Source organism: Colius striatus, chromosome 4 (assembly GCF_028858725.1).
Source record: "Colius striatus isolate bColStr4 chromosome 4, bColStr4.1.hap1, whole genome shotgun sequence".
Lineage (NCBI taxonomy): Eukaryota > Metazoa > Chordata > Aves > Coliiformes > Coliidae > Colius > Colius striatus.
This window is the reverse complement of record NC_084762.1, coordinates 32284749-32305205: the sequence shown is the minus strand read 5'-3', so window position 1 is coordinate 32305205 and position 20457 is coordinate 32284749. Positions and strand designations below refer to the sequence as shown.

At 39.6% G+C, this 20457-nt stretch overlaps 1 protein-coding gene across 1 annotated transcript in view; it reads right to left on the bottom strand.

Moving 5' to 3' along the window:
* Positions 1–20457, bottom strand: part of GABBR2 (gamma-aminobutyric acid type B receptor subunit 2) — a 487689-nt gene that overhangs the window by 5894 nt on the left and 461338 nt on the right. Inside the window, exons 15-17 of the mRNA XM_061995459.1 lie at positions 15948–16172; positions 9720–9902; positions 7255–7384 (exon numbers count right to left, since the gene is read on the bottom strand). Coding sequence (XP_061851443.1) covers positions 7255–7384; positions 9720–9902; positions 15948–16172 — 538 coding nt within the window. The remainder of the gene's footprint in view (positions 1–7254; positions 7385–9719; positions 9903–15947; positions 16173–20457) is intronic.

Here is a 20457-nt window from a genome sequence, read left to right as displayed (position 1 = left end):
ATATGACAGGAATCAATGATGATTTAGAGGGAGGACAGCAAAGGGTCAAATCTGACAGTGGCTAAGATAAGCAGTGAAGTCTACCAACTCAGGGCAGCCTGAAATTTGCTGGTGTGGCATTTGCTGTCACAAGAGTTCAGTTTTTCTTTTCTATATATTGCATTTCTACGTATATTGAGCTTGACATTTGCATAAAAGCATTCTGATGTCTATAAACAGACTCACAGAAATAACACTTTTTGCTTCCATGATTAAAAACAGTGTTCAGTCCTGTGCTGATCTAAGCTGACAATGAAAACCGTTGACTTTATGATATAGACCTAAGTTAAAATGTGAGTAATCTTTGTAATTAGGAATGGAAAAAGTCTGTGATTTAACTATTTTAGGATTCCAGCTATTTTGTCCACGAGAAGCAATTTAACCTTTTACAAAGATGCTGAAGGTACAATTCTTCATCAAGTGACTGGAAGATGCAACTGTTGGGCTTCAGGTGTATGTGATTTCCTATATTAATCTGTGTTGTATTCCTCTGAAGTGGTTTCTTGTGCTTTCAGTTATGCTGTGAGAGAAGGAGAAAGAGAAGGAGGTGGTCCCTGTCAAAAAGGTGGGGGATTGAAAGTAGAGCAGAATTGCTATATTCTCTGCCTACTCACCCCTCAGCACCAACTGCCCATAAATCACTGTGTTTTATTCTTAATAGACCCTTTCCTACCACTCTAACAGATGACTCTCCCTTAATATACTGCATAACTTTGTGTATACAAGGTTACCATACACAAGTTTTAATGTATACATAAAAAATACAAAAAAAATCCACATAAAACTGCTACCGTGTTGAGGTTTTTTCCTTTTTCCATTGCTTCTTTTAAAATACAAAAAAGTTGGGTAATCCTTATTTGTTAAGCTTTATGGGAGAAGAGTTGTTAGATTTTTATTCTGCAGCTATGGAAACTAAACTTTTTTTTTTCTTTTTTCTTTTTCTTTTTTTTTCCCATTTACCTTTCATTTAAATCATGAAGAGCAAGATTCTCACTTAGTCATATGCTTCCAGGAGCTGGAGCTTAAAGAAAAAACACTATTACCATATGCACTTAAAAATCTTAAGGATGGAAGAAACTGATTTTCTATATGTGGACAACTGAAAGAAAATAAATTACGGGTAACAGTAAAAATCTGAGTTCCCAGTTTCCCCTAGAAGGTGTAGCACTGCTTTTAGTAATTTCCTGTCTTTTCTTCTTCTGTCCATTAAGTATGTCACTTGAAAAATGCCTTTCATTCACAGGGCTGTCCGCTGTTGCAGATGCTACTGAATAAGTTGCCCTGGGATGATCTAACTACCTTCAAAATTGAATTTACATTAGCCAGAAGCACTTTCTAAGTAATTTTCACCTTCACAGACCTCAAACAAGAACTCAGAATTCTGGATAAGTGATGGCTGAGCACTTTCCATTCAAAAACTGGTTGGGGAAAAAAGAAAAGACATGCAGATCTCAAGAGCCTCACACACCACTCACTGGTGGGCTCATTAGACAACAGTTGTTGGTGAGAGCCAGAAGGCTTTAGCTCAGGACCTTTGCTCATCTGCAAGCAGAGAAGCAGCTTCCAGTTACAATGCTCTGGGCTGCAAGAGCACATCCAGCAGTGGCTGTGGAGAGGCACAACAGTGACATCACTGATCCCAGCTGCTCGCCTCTCCCTCTGCCAGGGGTGACGCTTCAGACCTGCAATACGTATAATCACTCCAGAACCTGGTGCTGGCAAAATTACCTGAGCTGACTTTAACGACTCCTGCTCCGTTGCAGGCAGAAAACACCAGGTGACTGTCAGTGCTGCAACTTCATCCAAGATTTGAGGAATCATATTTCTTTAACTAGAAGCTGGTGTTTGTACACTGCAGCTTTATTGAACATCTTCATCATTCTATTTTAGTGGCAATATTCCTCCAATGGCTTACAACTAGATGGCAGAACTGCTCTTCACCCCACATCTTTCAATTCCACTGTTGTTTTCTCTTTGCTAGAAAGCATATTTTATGCACCATAAGGAAGCAAGTGTGGTTTAATAATGACTTATAAGAGCTGGCAGAGATAACCTTGCTGATGTATTAAAGAACTGTGGAAACTCTGAAGCTAGAAGTAGATTTTTAAAATCTACTATAATTTTTCACAGTTCTATTGTCTGGCCTGTGAAACATTACTAGGCATTTTCTGCTCTTTCTGTGAATAGAATGAAAAGAAAGTAAAACAAAAGGAAAAATGAAAATGAGCACATAAACACACAGCACCAAGCATCTAAATTGTGACTTCTGATAGTTATGTTTTGAACAGAAGAGTTTTTAAAAAGAAAAGCCAGCAAGATTCTTCTCTGGTTGATACTACTTTTAAATCAGAAGAAATTCCCTTTCCTACAGATTTATTTCTGTGCAATGAAGGGCAAGTGCTAAACCTCTGGCAGTTTGGTTTCCCTGTTGAAGCAGAAACAAGGTCCAATTTCCATATTGGAGTCTATTTGCTAGGCTTCACAGAAACTCATGTATACACCTCTATATCCAAGGGATATAATCAATTATATTATTTCTTTGAAATGGCATTTTTTTAAAAGAGTTATTTCTGAAAGCCTTTCCTTTGAATCCGTGGTTTCAATCTCAAGTTTAGTGCTTGAGTCACAGTAACTTCACAGAAGCAATATTTTCTCTCTCCCTACCTATTGCTTCACATAAGCAATGTTTTCCCTACCAGATAAACTCAATTTTTTTTCACATGTACAAGCAACACACTTTTAAAATCTGTTTTTCTTTGAGCTGCTTTTATGTAGGAAACACTAGGAAATACTGGAGTGGGGTGACAACTGACAGCATGTAGGCTTATCTGACACACAAATGAATGCTCCCAGCCCATTTACAGCAATGAGTAAAGACTGTTTTCTGTCTCAAAACAGAAAAGGCTTCTGAGCAACCAAGGGTGCCTGCAGGGAGAAAACTTGAAAAAAAAAGGGTTTGTTCATAGGTGGGGACTATTGTAAAGGCTGTCTCTTGCTGCTTATATACTTTCCATAGTATGGCTGCCATTCATTAATTTCCCTGATATGCTACTGTCAAATGTACTGGCAAAGGTAGAAATAAATGGAGTCTCTTCTGCAGGATTTCTTCTGAGCTTGGCTTTATACGAAACTCTTGCAATCTATCAATCCTTCATGTAGAAATAACTTCATGTAATAAAATGTCAATTAGAAGTCAGATAGAGTAAGATAGCAAGATTACAAGTGTAGCAAAATTATCCACCTCCCACCAACCACGTAGTATCTTCCCTCTGTATTTTTCTATTCAATAACTTCTATCTCTTCAGGAACTTGCCCAGTGGAAATAACTTCTACCTTCATGAAGTCTCTTTTGTTCCTGGCACACCGGCTGCATAGGTTCAGCGAGCCCTTTTGGGAAGCTCAGCTCTGTGCTCGTGCCAGGGTATTTCTTCCCTGGATCAGTGTGGCACAACCTTTTTTGCATAGCATCACAGTTACAAACATTTGTTCTCCTTTTTTCCAAATGTCAGCCTGAAAAACTCATCCATGTTTCCAAGCTGGTCTCTCCTTGCTGAATGGCAGTGCCAGTTAGAGGAGCTGCCTGCACCAAGCATTGATCTCACCCACAGCCCATCCCTGCCTCAAACACAGTCTGCAAGGAGGCTCTGCTGCCCCAGCAAGTCCATCAGATCCCACAGATGCTGGCGGAGAAGCTATTGTTGTGCTGTGCATGGAGCCGAGGTTGCTAGCAGACACAATGGCTAAAAATCATCTGAGGAATATATAAAATGAAGTTAAGGGAATGCCCTTTTAAATTTAACTGGAGAAGCCATTTGACATCCCAGAGCTGTGGTCCATGGAGCACACTGAGAACTGCTTGACCACATAAAGCTCTCTAGCACAGACAAAAGCCTGCATTAAAAAAAAAAAGGAATTGAACCATAAACTACAAGCCACATTTTCCAAATTGCTTTTCTTACATAGCCAACAGCTGTAGATGTCTCAGGAACATTGTGTGTTTGTGAACAAGATACTTGGATAGTATCTCCCTTTAAATGTGACATCCTGAAATATGCTGTGAAGGAGTGCCTGTGCCAGCAAAGAGCTTCTGAGCTACACCAGGAGTGGTTGCTGTTAATAACTAACCAGGAATCCCAAAGTTATGAAACTTTGCCTGAAGTCAGACCCTTACAGGAGTGCACAGCTGTGCCTACTGATTTTGACTAAAGTAATTTAACTTTTGTATCTTAAATCCATATTTGATGTAAACGAGGATGTTGGAGAAGGAGGGCAAGAATCAAATAACATCCTTTTGCACTTGGCTATAGGAGTTAGGAATTTTAACTCTGGACAATTTTTACAGATCAGAAACCTACTGAAGTGTACTACGACATTAAAGTTTGATGAGGACTTGTTCGAGGTGCATTACATAAGTAAATCCTATGTTATTATCTGTTCTCTGAAATGCAGTGCCTTGAATTTGTGTAAGCAATAGCAATGGGCATTCTGCATGACTTACTATATGGCATTCTCTATGCAAACTCCTTCAGAACAGCAAGGTATTTTATAAAGAAGATTGACATAGGGTTCAGCTGTGTCCACAATGCAAATGTGGCAAATTATCTCCTATGATTTTTAGCTCCAAGTCAACTGCTATTTTCAGTGTCTCTCATCACTGTCCCACTCTGTCTCTCTTAGCTGGCTTTTTTTTACAGGGTCCAAGGGAGGCACAAACCTTGTCATTACCTTAAAAACAACAATGGACTGGCTTCCCCAGTTGCGTGGTGGTAGTGAGAGATGTGGTCACTTCTAGGTCATGCTAATAAATGATTTACAATTCCAAAGCTTTGCCCAAGTACCATCAAGGACTCATAATTTCAAGGTTCTGTACTTTCATTTACAGAAAATTACATGAAATGCATAGCTACAGAAACTATAGTTATGTCAGCTGGAGTTAGCTTTCCCATAGCCATAAGGGCCAGAATTTTTTTAAGTACCATTTAAGTGATGTCTGTTTGCATCTGCACAGAGGCAGCAGTGACTCAGCAGCATGAATTCTCCAAAGCCTCGTTATTTTGATTGGAATGGCAAATTTAAATTAAGCACATAGGTTGACTATTGGGAATGGATGCAGGGAGAGAAATAGAGAGGCGATTCATATATGTAGCTAAGGGACAAGGAAATGAGGAAAGAGAGAAAAGACAGAAAAAACAGAAATGGAGAGACAGAAAAAGGGTTGTCGAACATGGTGGCTCACAGCCTGGAAGTATGAATATTTGATGTCACTCAGATCAGGATCGGGATACTCCATAATACTTATGCATGGGGCATTCCTGTCAGGCATGAGACCAAGCTTCAAATACCTGCTGCAAACTGGGATGCAGGTCTTCCTCATTTCTAGGTGAATGGATACCTTCACCTACTTGGGATAAACACAGATAAGGGAAAACATCTTTTTCCTCCTTCCTGCCTTTTTCTGTGGAGCTTTATGTGATAGGTCTGTTCAGCGACCCAGCAACTTCAGCATGCAGAATATCTACCCTGTAAATCCCAATAGCACATATTTCTAAGCTACTCTGTACGTTGAGGCTCTGTACTTACAGGTGATTTTAAATATGTACCCTGCAGTAGAAATGTAGAAGTTGAGGGTACTGTACTGGGGGAAAATTCAGGACACAAAATCTTGGATGCTGCTGCTCGAGGCAGCAGATAGGCATCAGTGTCTTTTGTAGATATAGCCACAAGTAAGTGCAGAAAGGTTGTGTTTTCTCCTTGATTTCTTTGCCAGCATCCTACTGCTAATGGAGTGCAACCTGCTTCAGGAAGCATCCCACCCTAAATTTATACCCAGCATTATCTCTTGAGAATCATTTTTATTTCTCATACCCAAACTCAGATGGGCATTTGGCACAATGTAATATATCTTCTCTGCTTGAAATATTATTCATGAGTTATCATTTTTCCTGGAGCATCTGACATGAGTGGAACATTCTATGTGTTCCTTTCAAACACTTGGTAAAACTGTCTCATCCCACTCACTGATGTTAGTTCTTGCTGCTGATCTCAGCCCAATAATCACACGCCTCCAGCAGCTATTTACGTTTTCCTTTTCCTCCTTTCCCCCCTTCTGTTTTTTAATTTTAAAAAGGACACCGGGAACTCTATGGAGCTCTTCCTTTTTTTTTTTTCTTTTGACACATTACACAACCAAGTGCATACTCAAGCTCAAACAAAAGGCGCATGAGACAGTAACCCTACCTGACCAAAATTTCAATAGACTTCAAAAGCACGTATGAACTGTTGCTCTTCTTCTAAAATTATGCTTCGACGACTATATTTACAGGCGTAGCTTCTGTTCCGCTTAACCAAGCTTATGTTGCCACATCAATAGGAAGCCTGAGCCTCACATTACCACAAACATGCAAGCCCATGGCCCTTACACAGGGCAACTAGTTGTTCAGGTGCTATAGTCACATTCAGCTGTACAAAGTAATTTGTCAAAAGTCACAAGGTAATCCCTTCCAGAGTCAGGAATGGAAGCTGGGTGTCCTACCTTTCACTTTATTGCACTATGTACCAGATCTTATTGCTTCCCAAAAGTGAAACAGCTTTAATGGAAACAATTATTTTGCATGTATTACTTCGGGGAGCAATGCAAGAGACACTGTAGAAACAACTTTGGAATATTACAGTTATCATTAAATCCTCTTTTATCAGTTCCTAGGGAAGAATTTTCATACATGAGTGCCTTCAGTCCTACAATTAGAGTCCAAATCAGCACTGAAATATTTACACGCTTCTCTTCTGTGTGCTTGATAGCAGTGTCCAAAAGCAGGATTTGCACATCCTACTCAGACAAGCGCATATTAAACTGAGCTTCCTACTGCTGAAGGCTGGCTCGATTAACTCTCACAAGACCTGAAACATTCTGTGACTTTCCTCCCTCCATGTACACAAAAAACTTGACTTCTGAACTCAAGTATGTTTTTAAAAGTTTCCACTTTGCCAAATGTATTATACACATGGGTGTACAACAGGAGACATGTACAGAGAAATAAGTACTCAGTGGGTACCATACAGCTTATTATGTGAATCTGCATGCTTTCTGTAATGCAACTGAAATATTTAAAGCTCTATCTTACCAAGGTCTGAGTGCTCTGGAACCAATCCAATTAGATTGCTATTCGAAATCTTGGTCGGTTAAGCTACTAATGGATTTTACTAATGGATTCTCACCTTTGCTGTCTGTGAAGTTCCGTATACTAAGAATGTCATTAAGATCCTGATAATGGTTCTGCTTAATATATGTTGTTTTCTCAGGAGTGTCCTGAAGTTGCATTGTGACCTCTTCCAAGTCTTTGTCCAGCTGCAAAACAGAAAGAGTACGAATGCCTAAAATTTCACGAGTCGTCGCTTCAGGTCTTTGCAATAACAGCACGACTTTCTCTAATTGGACTAGAAGGCAGGTGGTAATGCAATTGCCCCACTGTGCCAAATACAATTTTCTTGTATCACTACAACGCTACCTCTAAAAATCATGCTACAAGTAACAAACAGTGTTCAGCTGTGATATTGCACACAAGGTGTATGAGAAGAATAAGCTTAAGTAGTTGGCAGTTTAAGCAGATGTGCTGCTGAATGAAAAAGAAACGGACATTAGAAAAGCCAGTCTGAAAACCTCTCAACTATTTATTTTTTATAAATAAATATGCCACAGAAGTGTGGCATACATAGGTATAACCACTTTATTGAGACCATCAAATTATCAAACACAGATAAGAATATTAGTGACCAACGGCATCAGCGGCAAATCTGGCCACATGAGTGACAGCAGTCAACTCTAACAGCAATGTTATGTTTTTGTAAACATTATATTTACTCTTTGTGCCTTTCTTAGAGACACAGACTTTTTGTTTGTGTCTTTGTGTATGTGAAATTTTGAAGAAAATCCAACTCACGGTTTTTAGTTTTGTTGCTGAGAACACTCTATATCTTTGTGATTTGAAAATTACCCCCATGTGTTACATCTTTTGGGTCTTAAACTGTGTAATCTGGTAGCTAGCACTAAAATGCTGTTGCAGGCATAACTTTCCAAGAGGGAAAAAAATGGAAATGAGGAGGGAGAAAAAAGAAAAATGCCAGTCCTCTCTCTTCCCAAAAGCACCCTTTAAGACTAGAGAGAGAGGGAGAGAACCACAGATGTTTTCTGACTGGAAGAAGAACCACAGCACAAACGCGATGTTGGTGCACACCTAGCTTTTAGTACTGAGCAGAACACAGGGTGCTCTCTCCCCAGAGCCTAACTTATATGTAGCCCCAGGAGAAAATAATCAGATACATGCATTCTAATGGTCATCTGGGATGCTTCCCGTGAGCAGTTGTCCAGGATGTTCAGTGATCAGGGCATGTCCCACTCACTAGTGGCTTAAGTGCATTTTTAAAGTATTTCATTTAGATTTACATTGTTTCCTTATAAAACTGAGACACAGCAACTGAAGATGGATAAAGCAGACACGCAGCTACTAGCCATTGTAGGGCATGCCTCAAATCCCCTTGACAATGAAACTTATTTGGACCTACTGGTTCTGAGTATTTAATTTAATCTATTTAAGTGAAATCTAATAAGATCAGAGGGACCTTGCGTGCACTGACACGACTCAATTGCCCTGAACAATTTTATCGGTGATCGCTGGCATGAGCCTTGCAAAACACAGGCTGAGATCTTGTGAGTTAGAAGGCTTAGCAGAAAAAACTACAGTAGGATAAAGAAACTGAAATTGTGATTAACCAGCTGAGCCTTCAATACAAATTATAAGACTATTAGTAGTCTAAGTAAACAACTTTTGGTTACCTAGCCAACTATTTTTAGTGAAGATCTGGATGAAGAAGTAATGGTTGTAACAAAGTGGCTTTTCTTCAAGATATAAGAATACTTCACAGACTAGGCAAGGTCAGGTTAATGTTTTTGTAAGATATCGATAAGTTATGGTTATCTTGTCTCACAAAACGGGCAGTCTTTGAGGCTGATTTGTCATCGTTTGAGATCTTCTGAGCAAGGATGGATGTAATTAAAAATATATGGGATAGTTCTAACAGAATTAATGCACCCAATGTTACTTGGCCTTTCTCTTGGTAGAGATTGAAGAAACTTCATGGCTTTTGCGCCAAGAGGGTCAGTTTACATGAACATAAAGGTCTTTTCTGCCTTAAGAAAATACAAAATTCTGTTTCATGGCAGATGTAAAAATCCATCTTGCAAGTTTTTGAGTGAACTCTCAGGTTGAGAAATAACAGCAACAGCGGTCTCTGAACTCAGCCACAAACAGGAACAAAGATAGCTCCTAGGTGCCCCTGGGGCTGCGGGTAACTGTTATGCTTGCATGTAAAGGTTACACTTCTAGAGGTATTGCTTTGTGGGGCTCAGCACGTTCATGTGAAGCAGCAGGCTGATGTGCCTGTTACAAACAAATAGGGGAAGTTTCATTTTCATTTGCTAAGGCACACTTTCGTTTTATCACACCTGCTAAGTATTTGCTCTATTAACTAGCTATTCATATAATCTGTTTCCTGTTATTTCAATATTTTTCTATGGGGAAAGCTAATTTTTTCCTCTATAAAGAGGTCACCATTTAAGCAGATTACAGAATTGCACCAAAAGGTTTTTAAAAATTGCCTAGGCAGTATATATAAATAAACAATACCTCTGTGATTTTCATTCTCAAGCGATGATTCTCTGACTGCAGTCCTTCTAGTCGGGATGTGCTGGCCTGATTGACGCTGGTGACTGATGTTGATGTTTTTGAATCTTCTTTCTTTTGATTCTGAGTGAACTGAAACCGTCTGTTCTGTGTTGCTGCATCTGGATTTGTCCTCAGAGTGATGAGCTGGAAGGTTTAAAAGCTTTAAGAAATCCCATCTACAGTTCTATTTTTGCAGCTTTTCTTTTTTGTACCTCAGAATATTGAAAGGCGAACTAAGAGTTCCTTCCTGACTTTCAAGTACAAAATTCTGGAAAGTGAGCTCTGCTTGCCATGTGCAGCAATTGACATGATTTCGGAGTAATTTTACAGAATACACTGAACCAAAGTGATTTTGCAGAGGAATTAAAAAAAAACTAGGAAAAAAGAATTTAAAATGTATTTAACTGGACTGTAATTACCTTAAAGCATGTTTTAATATTTCATCAAACATGTTTTTCTCCTTTATTAATATCTGTATAATTTCAAAGGATATATTTTTTCTATAAGAAAAACCCAAACCACCAAGCCCTTCTCTTCCCAAACACGGCTTTGTCTGAAATGTTGCGTGTTACAAGTAACACCCAAGCAGACAGAGGCATGAAACTGATGTATTAACTGAAAGAGCTCACAGGAGATTGTGCTCTGGAGATAACAGAAACTTAATTAGGTTTTGGTGACTCAAAAGAAACCAAATCTGTCTAAATAAATTAAATAAGCCACTTACAAAAAAAAAGAGTTAACCTTAAACATATTTAATTTATGCAAATATAAGTAAGATTTAACACTCAGTGACAATGTGAAAATATCACCTCAACATGAGGAGAGAAAGCTACTAGCTGTTTGGTAAGGGGGAGAAGACTTCTCAGATTACTCTAGAGAATACAGAATTTATGATTACTTGCCAAGCAGCATACATATATATCTGTATACAGACAAAGCTGAAGGAGCTCCCTGCCCTGAGACTATAGGCATGGCATCACAAATCCAAAGGTGCTGAGCTCTCTGAAAAGAGAGAAGAGACAATAATTTTGTAAGCACAGCACAGACAGATTTTGTGGTATAGCCCCATTTTGGAATTGGTTCCTCTTGTTCTTCAAAATATGAAACTGTTCTGCAGCTGTGGTGGCATGAATAAGGACATAACTTCTGACAGAGAGAGATCTGACCAATCAGATGCTGAAGCACTTGATCTCTGGCATGTATTTACAGACCAACTCTGCAGATCAGCATGATGTCTGAAGACAATAAATTTCCTTTTTCAGGTGATAAAGGAGATGAAAAAGACCGAGATACTCAATGTCTTTTTCACCTTAGTCTGTACTTGCAAAACTTGCCTTCAAAAATTCCAGACCCCTAAGATCTCTAAAGAATTGAGCACAAGTTCACACAACCTGATGAGATGCATCCCTGAGGACTAAGAGAACTGGCCCATGTCATTGCAAGGCCACTCTCAATTACCTTTGAATGGTGACATTGACTGGGAGAGGTTACTGAGGACTGGGAGATAGGAAATATCAGAGCTGTATTAAGAGAAGTGAGAAGGAGAATCTAGGAAAATACTGCCTGTTCACCTTCACCTCAGTCCGTGGAAAATCTGTAGCAAATCCCCCTGGGAACCATTTCCAAACATACTAAGAGCAAGACAGCAATTAGAAGCAGTCATTGTTGATTTATGAAGGGGAAATCCTGCCTGACCATCCTGATAGCTTTCTTCAGTGACATGTCTGGGCTAGTAGATGAGGGGAGAGAATTGCTTTTCTTGACTTAAGCAGAGATTTCAACATTATCTCCTGTCAACGTGCTCACAGTCAAACTGATGAAGTAATGAAGAAGTGAGCTGGATGCTGTACCTCAGCATTGGTTTGCGCTAGGACCAATACTGTTTAACATCTTTACTATTGACCTGGATGGGGAGACAAAGCACACTCTCATCAAGTTTGCAGATGATCCTCAAAGAGGAGGAGGGGTTGATACCCCAGATGACTGTACTGCCATTCAGTGGGATGTCAAGAGACTGGGCATCTAGGCCAATAGGACTCTCTTGAAGATGAGCAGTGGGAAATATCAAGTCCTGCCCTTGGCAAGAAAGAAACTCCAGGCACCCACCCAAACAGGCTGAGTGGTGTTTGGCTGGAAAGCAGCCTTCTCATAAAGGCTTTGCGGATTGTGGTGGATACCAAATGGAACATGAGCCAGCAGTACCCTGGGCCAACGGAGATGATCCTTCCTCTCTACTCATCTTTTGTGAGAGCACAACTGGAGTACTGTGTCCATACTTGATATCCCCAGTACAAGATGGACATGGGTGTACTGAAAAAAGTGCAGTGAAGGGCCACAGAGATGTTGAAAAGTATTGGGAGCTTTATGATACAAGCAGAGGCTGGTGATTGTTTGCTTTGAGATGGATGAGATTGAGGAGGACACTACTCAAGTGTGTAAACATGTGATGGGAGAGAGTAAAATGATGAAGCCTGATACTTCTCAGTGGTGCCCAATGAAAGGAAGAAAAGCACAAATTTAAAACCAGGAAATTTAAACATCAGAAAAAGAACTTGTGTGTAGATGCTCAGAGAGGTTGGGGAGTAGTCATCCCTAGAGGTAATCAAGACCCAATTGCTCAAGGCCCTGAGTAACCTGCTGTAGTTGAATCTTCCTAAAGCCTTCTGCATCTTTCCCATTTCTTTGATTCTAATTAGGCTGTTTCTAATGACTAATGTGTCTAACTCCTAGACCAAAAACTGAACTAAAATTAAGTTAAAGGTGAAGAACAGTAATTACAAGGCTTCTGAAATTAGCAGGTAAAATACAAGATACAAATACAAGATAAAAGCTCCACAATCTGATGTGGTCTAAGTTCAAACTGAATATAAAATTGAAGTATAGCCATCCATCTATTGACTCATCATCTGGGAGTTTATAGCTTAAGACTGGATGTTTTGCCACAAGGATACATGCTCTAATGACTTCATTCACATGGTGTGGATGGAAAGGTCCTTAGGCAATGTTGTTGGATCACTTTGAACAAGGGGTGAGGTTAGATGAGCTTTTTTTCTTTTTTTTTTTTTTTTTTCTGGCCATAAAATCAATGGAACTTGTGTCTTGCTGCCTCACATCTGTGCAGCTTCAATTTTGACAAAGAAAGCTAAATATCCACAAAGAGTCAATGTGAAGGAGACAAACACTGCTACCAATATAGAACATGAATGTTTTAATCCTACACTCCTGAACAAATTTTACGTTGCTGCTCTACAGGAAACTGAATCAGAATTAAAGTGTTAGTGCCATTGCAGCCAAGGATGGTATGCATGGGAAAATTACTTCATGAAGATAGAATACATATTAGGATCTCTTCCTTTAAAGAAGTGACAAGTATGTTGAAAAACACTATAGACGTCTTGTCTCTTAAAAAGGTAACTAGACATAGCAGATAACTTTTAACAGAAAAAATATTAATCATGTATGTTTGAATTCTGCAGATCACTTGTACACAATATCCTTGAGCCCAGAAATCTATAATAATGCGCTATAATGGATATCAACATCTGTATTTGAGGATACCTTTAAATGGAGACAATGACGAGCACTTCTTCCCCTGATTTATCTTACTCTACTGTGGGATTTTCCTCACACTTTTTGGAGGCACATTTTTGTGTAGTGCCACACAAAATGGCAGTGGAAGAGATGGACATTTGAGTGGAGAAGTATAGTAACCAGGCTCTTATAAGTAAAAAAGATTACTAGAACTGAGAGAAGTGGAATTTGTCATATTTCATTCCCTAATTTGCCAACACTGTTGAATAGTTGCGTATTCAGATTCATAAATGAGCTGTGGGGCAAAACTGAATTCAAGCACTGTTGGCCCAGGAGACTGCTGAAGATTAGTTAGAAGTAATGTGTTTTACTCTGTATAGCAGAGAAGTAGAGAAGTAGAACGTGTCCCAAAACCATGTTATGGCTTGCATTTTTCTGGACTGAACTTAATTAAAAAAGAGTGCAATTTTCCAAGTCTTCATTATCATCTCCTGCACTTGATGAGCCACGGGCTTTAGTATTTCACCAGCAATCTTCCTATGTCACCAAAACTGTATTAATTGACTATATAGTTGTTGAAGGCAAGAGATTTGACACCTGCCTAACACTGACATCTTACCTAGATGCACAAACTGGGTGGTTTCACATCTAATTTTCTGCAGGGTCTAGACAGGCTATTGTGAAATCTGTGCTGGAACAAGTTGCAGGAGAGAGATCTTGCCTGCTGTCCTGCCACATCTGTGGCACAGCATGGTGAGAAGAGATATAGGGCAAAACATAAAAGCACAAGCTGTGAAAGCATTCACATGAGCATTAGAAATGCTGCATTCCAGCTTTTTTGTACTAATGACCATTTTTAATGCAAAATAACAAAGCATTTGGAAACTTGACAATACATGGAATGAGATGAAGTATTTCATGCTAGAAGGCTACGGTTCATATTTGTATTTTGAGTAGAGAGAACTGGGAGGAAAAATGAGGGCAGGGTAATTGGGGTTTAGAAGGAGAGCAGATGAAGGGGTTAAAAAAGGAAACAGAAAAGTCAGTTCAGTGCCTTTGGCAGCAGAAAAGAAGGATGGGCAAAGGAGCATGAAAGCAAAGAGGGGAGAAGAGCATGTCACGGCATTAATATTTTCTCTTTGAAGAGAGTTCTGACATTCTGTGAAGGTATTTTTGGCATCAGAGCTTTAATATGCATTTTCATACAGCTTACACATTTAATCCTGCAGTATTTTGAAAAACTCTCCACTGCACGTTTGTGAATGTTCCCTTAGTTTAGAAGGAATTTGTGCCTCTTCCTTAAGACCCGGAATAAAAGTATGATTATATACATCCGTACAGCTTTTTAATATTTGAAAAGTGAACTGCACAACTTGTAAAAACTTCCAGGTTAGTTGGTCCTGGAAAGCAAACTATTTCACCCCTTTTTTTTTTTTCAGATCAGAAGTCAGCTTCTGTTGCTAGTCTGTGCCTCTAATTTCTTTCAGAGGGAACACTTTGAGATAAATTTATTAGTTTTTCTCTTTTACACATATAGCTCTTGGTCCCTCTATTAGAACCATCACCAGAGATGCCACTTAGCAACAGAGCCTATTCACTATAATTTACTCAACATATTGATTGAACATGGACAGTAGAGTCAGAAACTTTTTCACACATTTGGAAAACCTAAAAACAGATCCCAGAGGTGAAAGGATTTCCATCTTGACTCCTGCCTTGCAAATGTTTCAGTCATCCAGCTGCATACACATCTGATTTGGGGTGGTATGCTAGGTTTATGCAAGACACTTAAAGGGAATAGAATTGTACATTTTACTTCAAAATATCAAATACATTCTGCAGAACTTGAGGCTTTGCTAAATTCAGCTTATGTAGAAATCTGTCATACTCCTGTCTATAGCTTAATTCTGTAAGTGAAATGATGAAGTTCCAGTCTTCCGTGAGTGTCTTCTCAATTCTTGCAACAGTGCACAACAAGCACATCGTCAGAGATGTAAAGAGCAAAAAGAAATTAAATCATGTGCCTCTTGGTCTGTGCCTCAGTTCATTAATATACCTGTTAATAACTATTTCTTCAGTGTCAGAATGTGCAGCATACATACAGTTTTCCTCTGAAATACTGATAAAGTCTACTTGAATATGTTAGAGTTTTCAACATAGTTGACCTCATAGCATGCCAGTAAACTAAAAAGGTCTTACTGTTTGTAGATATAGAAGCAGAGATCCCGATAGTCTTACTTAAGGTAAATAAAAAACATAGCAAAGTAGAAAAAGGGACCTTTCTCTCCTGAATCTTCACTTATCACTCTTTCCAAAAAGTCAAAAAAAGTTGGAAATGGAGACTATACCATTGAAAGGAGAGAAAACAACCTATGTTTCCCCAGTCACAAATTCAGTAAAGATATAGCTATTGGAAATCATAGAATGGAAATACATCTATTCACACTCCTGTAACTTTGCATATTCTACTTTCTCCAAAATGTCATGAAGCTTATCTTCTTCCTCTCAAGATCCAGAGATAAGAGATTATAAATGGGCTTGGTTTAGAATTCACACACATCTCCTGTACTTGAAAGGGCAATGAACGTTTACACATTAAATCGCAATTACAAAACCAAAGGAAAAAAATTCAGGCCTATGCTAAACAGATTCACCTACCTTAGGTACAAACACAAGGCAGAGTGTAATGGTGCTGCAGAATATTATGACTAAAGCAACAATGCAGAATTGCACATTGGGTTGATCCCGAGTAAGGAATGAAACAGCAGCACCAATAATGCACATTATCCCCACGTTGTATACACTCATTCCGATGTACTTGCTATCATTCAAAGCAGGAATGCTGACATTTCGTGTCTCCCAGGCTAGGAAACACCCGAATAACTGAAATGATAAAAGAAGGAAAAAAGATGGTAATTATAAGAGGAATTGGCTGATATCCAGAAAAGGCATTAATTTAAAACTGCTAAGGTTTATAAGTTGACAAATACAGATGATATTACAACACAGAGATATACACCTACCTTTTCCTCAATATCTGATTACCTATGTGATCTGTTCTGCTCACTAGGATGGATCCGTCCTCTCACAAGAAGAAAGTGAATTTGGAAATAGTTGTGATGGTAACAAATTTGTCTAAATACCATGGCAATATTTATTTTATACTTTTAGTAATTTTTAAACTGAGTCCTTCCTGCTTGGTTTCAAGGATTGCAGTATATAATGTATTGTTCTTTTAGCTATTTTTAGCAACTGTTCTCAATATACTCTTATCAATTCAGTTATTCATTGTATGATTATCGCTTACATTAATAAACAGAAATGCCAAGATGTGTCCCATGGGAGGCAAATATACAATGTAGAAAGTGCCACCCTAGTAGTTCAGACTGCAATTATTGTGTCTTTTATTACAGAGGGAGTTGGTAATGGCCTTTCAATTGCAGTTGTCTAATGATTTCTGGCATAAAACATTCTTGTGACAATTTTTTGTTTGCTTTTTTCTTTGGTGTATTTTTAAGTTTGAGTTCCTTTGTTATTTGCAATATGCTTTTTCGGTTCAGCCAGGGAAAGTCTTTAGTGTAAGGAAGCCGTCTTCACTCCTTGAAATTTAATTAGATTTTTCTACAACATGAACTGCTGCAAACTATTATTTTCTTTCTCTTGCATTCCTCAGAGAAATTCTAGCAACACAGTAAAATCATAAACGAATTCAAGATAATAGTAACCCAGCCTTCAGTCTAGGCAAAGCCCAGTAAGAGTGTAAGGTGCCCTGGGAAGAATGGCAGCCTATTGAAGTGAAGGGAAAGACAGAGAAAGGAACCATCACTGAGACCAAAGACATGGTTTCTATGTTTTCTAGTTTCTTCTGATCACACTGCAGGGATAGAGAAGAAGAAATAAAGAAAGTGCGCTCCCGTTGACCTTGGTACCCTTCCTTCCAGACCATCTCATTTAGCTACTGAAATGTCGTGGAGATAATCTTCTGTTTTACAGAACTGCAACCCATGCGGTAATCCAGTGAGATAGAGGTCTATGATGATGTCATTTGGGGATTAATTGCAGTTGCCTAATAAAAAATTACCTTCTGATTTTTTTTCTGTGGGGAAAAAAAAATATTAAAAATTTCAAAGGCAAACAACCTGGACTAGAGGAACACCATTGCATGGCCACTCGAGCACAAGAGAATTGGGAACTGACAGACAAACTCAGTTTTGCCCCTATGTGCTTTCAACCGCAGCAACAACTGGGCATTAGGAATTGCAAATTCCCTTGATTATTTGCTTAGTTTTTACCTCAACTGACAATGGTAACAAACCCAACCATTTGTGACTCAGCTGCTTTGCACTCCCACAGAAACTAGCAGGCTGCAGCCACCTACTTCCTCACTCAAGCACATCAAAGCAGGACTTACTGCTGAACTGCCAGCCCTGCCCTCCCTTTGCTGAGCTTGTCTCCTACCTTATTTCATTCTCTTGCCTACAGCGCATATGTTCCCTGCCACATGTTCATGAGCAGACCTGGCTGGAAAAGTTTGGCAGATTAGGCATCTGCTCTCAGCCCATGGAGCGTGGTAGGCTGGAGGTGTTGCCCAGTCCAGGCAAGTCTCTTGCTCACTCACTTTTCAGTGCTGTCATCACTGCTACAATCCATATCAAGATACATAGGCAGGAGTAGCTTTTCCCAGCAACAGCAGCTGCAGTTGTCCTTGCAATCCTAATTCAAGTCTCCATTCTCCATTCTCTCCCTTTCCCCTCCACATGCTGCTGCAGGACAAGGTCCTATCTAGGGCATTTCTTTGCCTCCTTGTCACAGGCTTAGCTCTCTAGCCATCTTCTCTAGTAGGACTAGAGCTTACTTTCAGCCCAGTTCCTTGCTTTTTGTCCTGTCCTTCCCAGCAGCCTAACAATTGCAGGAAGAACAGTAGCAGCTACTACAGGCAGAGCATTAGGAGAGGATTGCTTTTGGGAGGTCAAGGTGTATGTAGGCAGCTACCTGGAGCAGAGAGAGGTCTCAGACCCATTCAGCTAGGGCACTTGAGGCAAGAAACCATTTATGGAGCTGGGCAGCATTGTGCCAGAGAGGCAACTCGTCCCCTAATGCCTTTTCAGAGCCCCTCAAGTAGTGAAGATGATACTTCCAGTAAGGAAGGATGCAGGCAGCACTCTTCTGTGGGTCTGGTACTGTGCACAGACAGAGCAGGGAATGTACAGACTCCTTTACAGGCTCTGCAGAAGTAAATTGTCCACTATATTTACTTGGCTTCTCTGGGGATGTACACTGATCACACCATTTTTTTCAAGATGCAAACCTACTCTTCCCAGACAATCCACCAATCCACCAGGGGCTGCATGTTCTGCGCTCCCTGCACCCTTGCTGCTGTGCAACTCAGCTGTGCTGCAAACTTATGCTTTCCAAGACCAGGCTGGTCTGAGCTGAGCTGCTTCAAGGGGTAAAAGGAATCCTTGTGTATATATCTGTATCGTGTTTTGAAAGAGATGAGACTCTGATTAACTATGGAGAAGATTTCTGTCTTTTCCTGCTATGATTAATTATTAATGAGATTTTTAAGGTTATAGGTCATCCCTCACTCTCTCCCACTTCTCCCACTATGAACAGATTCCTTTCCAAAAGCATTATTCTGGGAATACGGCCAACACACTTAGATGAGGCCAACATTTATTACAAATAATGGGCATGAATTTATAGCTGAGGCAGTTATAAAGCGATCTAAAATATCTATTATAATGGAGAAAGATCATTTGGACAGTTTTGGGGGGTTATGGTTTGGCCCATTCCCATTTATAATTGAGAACAGCATAGAAAATGGTTAAGTGTCTTCCAGATGAAACGAATATATTTATATGATAACTAAAGAAAGGGAGTGGCTTTTTCAGCCACTGTATCTCAGAATGATGCATTATAAATTTGAGGCCATTGTTTTTAAATTTTATTGGCATTTTCAATAAAATGCTTGCCTCAGGAAGAGAGCTTTCCTTTTCTAAAAGTCACATTGCGTCTTTGAAACAAATACAGATAAAAGCTGAGAGATTTCTGCAGCCTGCTGCCAGGACAGTGGTGCTCCTTGTTTGTCTGCTACAGGTGCCTTCAGGGCTCCATGGGGTTTATAAGATTTCTCTTCTGAGATAGACCCCTCCTGTGGGAACATGACACTTTGCTTTTCCTCCATCTGCCTTTGTTATTATCCCACTTCCTGAGGCTCGGAAAAATCTGCACAAATGAAAGATTTACTTTTCTGACTGCAAAAATCCTGAAAATCCCTAAAATGGATGGTTGAGGAATAGGGTGCAGATGTTGCTATTGAAAGGTCCAGATTTCCTTGATTTCTTGACAAGTTTTGAATATGAAACTTATGAACTTCAGTTAAACACACAGAGTCTTAGTACCCCAGTTCAGCTGCCTTTGACTCCTGATACCTAAACCTTAAACACTGATCTTCTCTTGCTATGTAAATCACACTTTTTATTATGCTTGGGAGCACCTAAGCCTTGAGACTGCTCTGCAATTTAAGGGCTACTTAAGGCTGCCTGCTGGTATTTGCAACACAGCTGTCTCTTGCTCTTGCTCCTGGAAGGCTCAAGCTGGTTAAGACTTCTAGTATGTGTCTGCTGGCTTGGGTCCCACACAAACCATGGAGTGAGCCATCTTGATTCAAGACCATGATGCTGGTGATGACCATCACCCCAGTGTAGAGGCTATCTTCAGAAGGAACTCTCAAACTTCTTTCAGAGCTGTCAGATTTTATGCACTGAGAGACTGATTGTCTTAATTATTTGACTCTTGTGTAGGACGTTAGTTCTGATATTTGCTGCAAATTTTGATTAAACAATCTTTAAAGAAGGCATATATGAACACATTGGGATGGAGGCAAGGAGCTCTTGGTGATGCAAATGTGCTGGATTTTGAGAGGGGTAGGACACATATACTTTTACAACAGCTTGTCTAGTCAGCTCCTTGCTGGCAGTTACAACCCTCCTCCTGAGGATCCTGATGTACCTGTGTATCATGGAAGGAGTTTAAAGAACTCAGGGCTATGCATTCTTCAACAGAATGCAGTTATCTAAAAGTTAAGGAGCACAATAGTTTACTCTCAGATCTAATAGTCTAAATCTCTTTGGCAATCTCAAGTCAGAAAAGTTTAGAAGGTAAC